Source organism: Amphimedon queenslandica, unplaced genomic scaffold, assembly GCF_000090795.2.
Source record: "Amphimedon queenslandica unplaced genomic scaffold, v1.1 AMPQUscaffold_8011_Cont20042, whole genome shotgun sequence".
NCBI classification, from domain to species: Eukaryota; Metazoa; Porifera; class Demospongiae; order Haplosclerida; family Niphatidae; genus Amphimedon; species Amphimedon queenslandica.
The window spans coordinates 1-2,316 of NW_003551709.1; the positions used below are offsets into that span (position 1 = coordinate 1).

The 2,316-nt window shown below is 38.3% G+C and overlaps 1 protein-coding gene across 1 annotated transcript; it reads left to right on the plus strand.

Annotated features, from left to right (window-relative positions):
• Positions 1 to 7: 7 nt before the first annotated feature.
• Positions 8 to 2,291, plus strand: LOC100638024 (uncharacterized protein K02A2.6-like; the record flags this gene model as incomplete). The annotated part of the gene is made up of 1 exon (XM_003391585.1): positions 8 to 2,291. A coding segment is annotated over one exon (2,284 nt), but the record flags the coding sequence as incomplete, so codon positions are not given.
• Between the last annotated feature and the right edge of the window lie 25 nt (positions 2,292 to 2,316).

Consider the following 2,316-nt stretch of genomic DNA (forward strand, 5'->3'; position numbering starts at 1 on the left):
ATCAGTACGTATATGTGGGGATTACAAATTAACTATTAACCAAGCAGCTCACATTGAATCATATCCTCTTCCAAAAATTGAAGACCTTTTGTCTGCATTAGCAGGAGGTGTAGCTTTTACAAAGCTTGATTTAGCTCAAGCTTATTTACAGTTACCGCTATCAGATAGTTCAAAGCAATACGTTACTGTAAATACCCACAAGGGGTTATTCGAGTTTAACAGAGTGCCTTTTGGGATCACATCGGCACCAGCTATTTTTCAGCGGTGCATGGATACCCTATTTCAAGGTAGCAATGGTGTCATTGTATACATAGATGACATACTAGTTACGGGCAAAACGATTGAAGAGCATTTACAAAATTTGGAAGTAGTTTTATCGAAATTAAGTGAAGTGGGTCTTAAATTGAAGCAACAGAAGTGTATTTTTCTAGCCCCAGAAGTTGAGTACTTGGGTTATACAATAACCAAGGAAGGTATTAAGCCATCAGCATCCAAAGTTCAAGCTATACAAGAAGCAAAGACACCGACATGTCTTACGGAGCTTAGAGCATTTTTGGGTATGCTGAATTATTATGCTAAGTTTTTGCCGAATCTCTCCACATTATTAGCTCCGTTATATAAGCTATTGCAGAAACGCACTGCTTGGCAGTGGAATACAGCTCAACAAAATGCTTTTAAACAGGCTAAAGAATTACTGCAACAAAACTCATTGCTTATTCATTTTGATGATAGCAAGCCTATCATATTAGCCTGTGATGCTTCTCCTTACGGGATTGGAGCAGTATTGTCTCATAAAATGAGTGATGGCTCAGAGCGTCCTATTAGTTTTGCTTCTAGAAGCCTGACATCAGCTGAGAAACGTTACTCTCAACTGGATAAAGAAGCATTAGCCATTGTATTTGGAGTAAAAAAATTTCACAGTTATATATATGGTCGTAAATTTGTCATTTGTTCAGACCATAAGCCTTTGTCATATCTCTTTAATGAGACCAAACCAGTACCTGTTATGGCATCTGCAAGACTGCAGAGGTGGGCCTTAACACTTAGCACTTATCAGTATAGTATTAAATATAAACCAGGGCATGAACTAGCTAATGCTGATGCATTAAGTAGACTGCCTAGACCAGTCACAACATTTTCAGATCATCTCCCTGGAGAACTAATTCAGCTTATAAATTATCTTGTACCAGCCCCTGTAACTGCTGGACAAATTGAGAGGGAAACTGAGAAAGATCCAATTTTAGGCCAAGTAAAAAGATATGTCAGCATGGGACAATTCCCTAATACAGATGATCAGAGATTACAGCCTTATATTCGAAGGTTTCAAGAATTGAGCTTAATGCATGGATGTTTGCTGTGGGGATCTCGCCTCATTGTTCCTCCTTCCTCTCGTAAACTGTTACTAGACTATCTACATGACACTCATGATGGGTCATCAAGAATGAAGGGCCTAGCTCGTGGGTATATGTGGTGGCCTGGCATGGATTCTGATATTGAGAATATTGTTAAACATTGTGAAATATGTCAGAAAGTACAAGCTAAACCAGCCTCAGCTCCACCTCATTGTTGGAATTGGCCATCACAACCTTGGACCAGGTTACATTTGGATTTTGCTGGACCATTTTTAGGACATATGTATTTAGTCGTAGTTGATGCTTGTACTAAATGGATAGATGTCTCCATGATGTCTTCTATCACTGCTGACAGTACGATTGACAAGTTGTATAATATTTTTGCTTCTTTTGGGTTACCCCGTACAATAGTTAGTGATAATGGTCCAACCTTTACCAGTGAAAAGTTCAAGAAGTTTTGTAAGGAAAATGGTATAAAGCACATTACTTCAGCACCATATCACCCCCAAACAAATGGGCTGGCTGAACGTGCTGTTCAGACTTTTAAACGCAGTATTGTGAAGATACAAGGGAACTCTATTCAAAATCGTATTCAGAAATTTCTATTTCGTTATCGTATCACACCTCACCCTGTAACAAATATATCACCATTTGAATTCCTTTTCAATAGGAAACCACGTTGCCAACTGGATTTAATGATTCCAGATGTATCTATTCAGGTAGAGAAAAACCAGGAGGCTATGGTACAAAAGAAAAAGAAACAAGTTTGTTCTTTTGCTATAGGTGATGCAGTATATGTGAGAGATTTCTCTGCCAAGAATACTGAATGGCTTCCGGGTAAAGTTAGCAAAGTTACAGGTCCATTGTCCTATCACATCTTATTATCAGATGGAAAAGTCATTCGTCAACATGTTGATAATATAAGGAAGAGATCAATAGGTGAGAAAAAAGGAACAATTCCCAA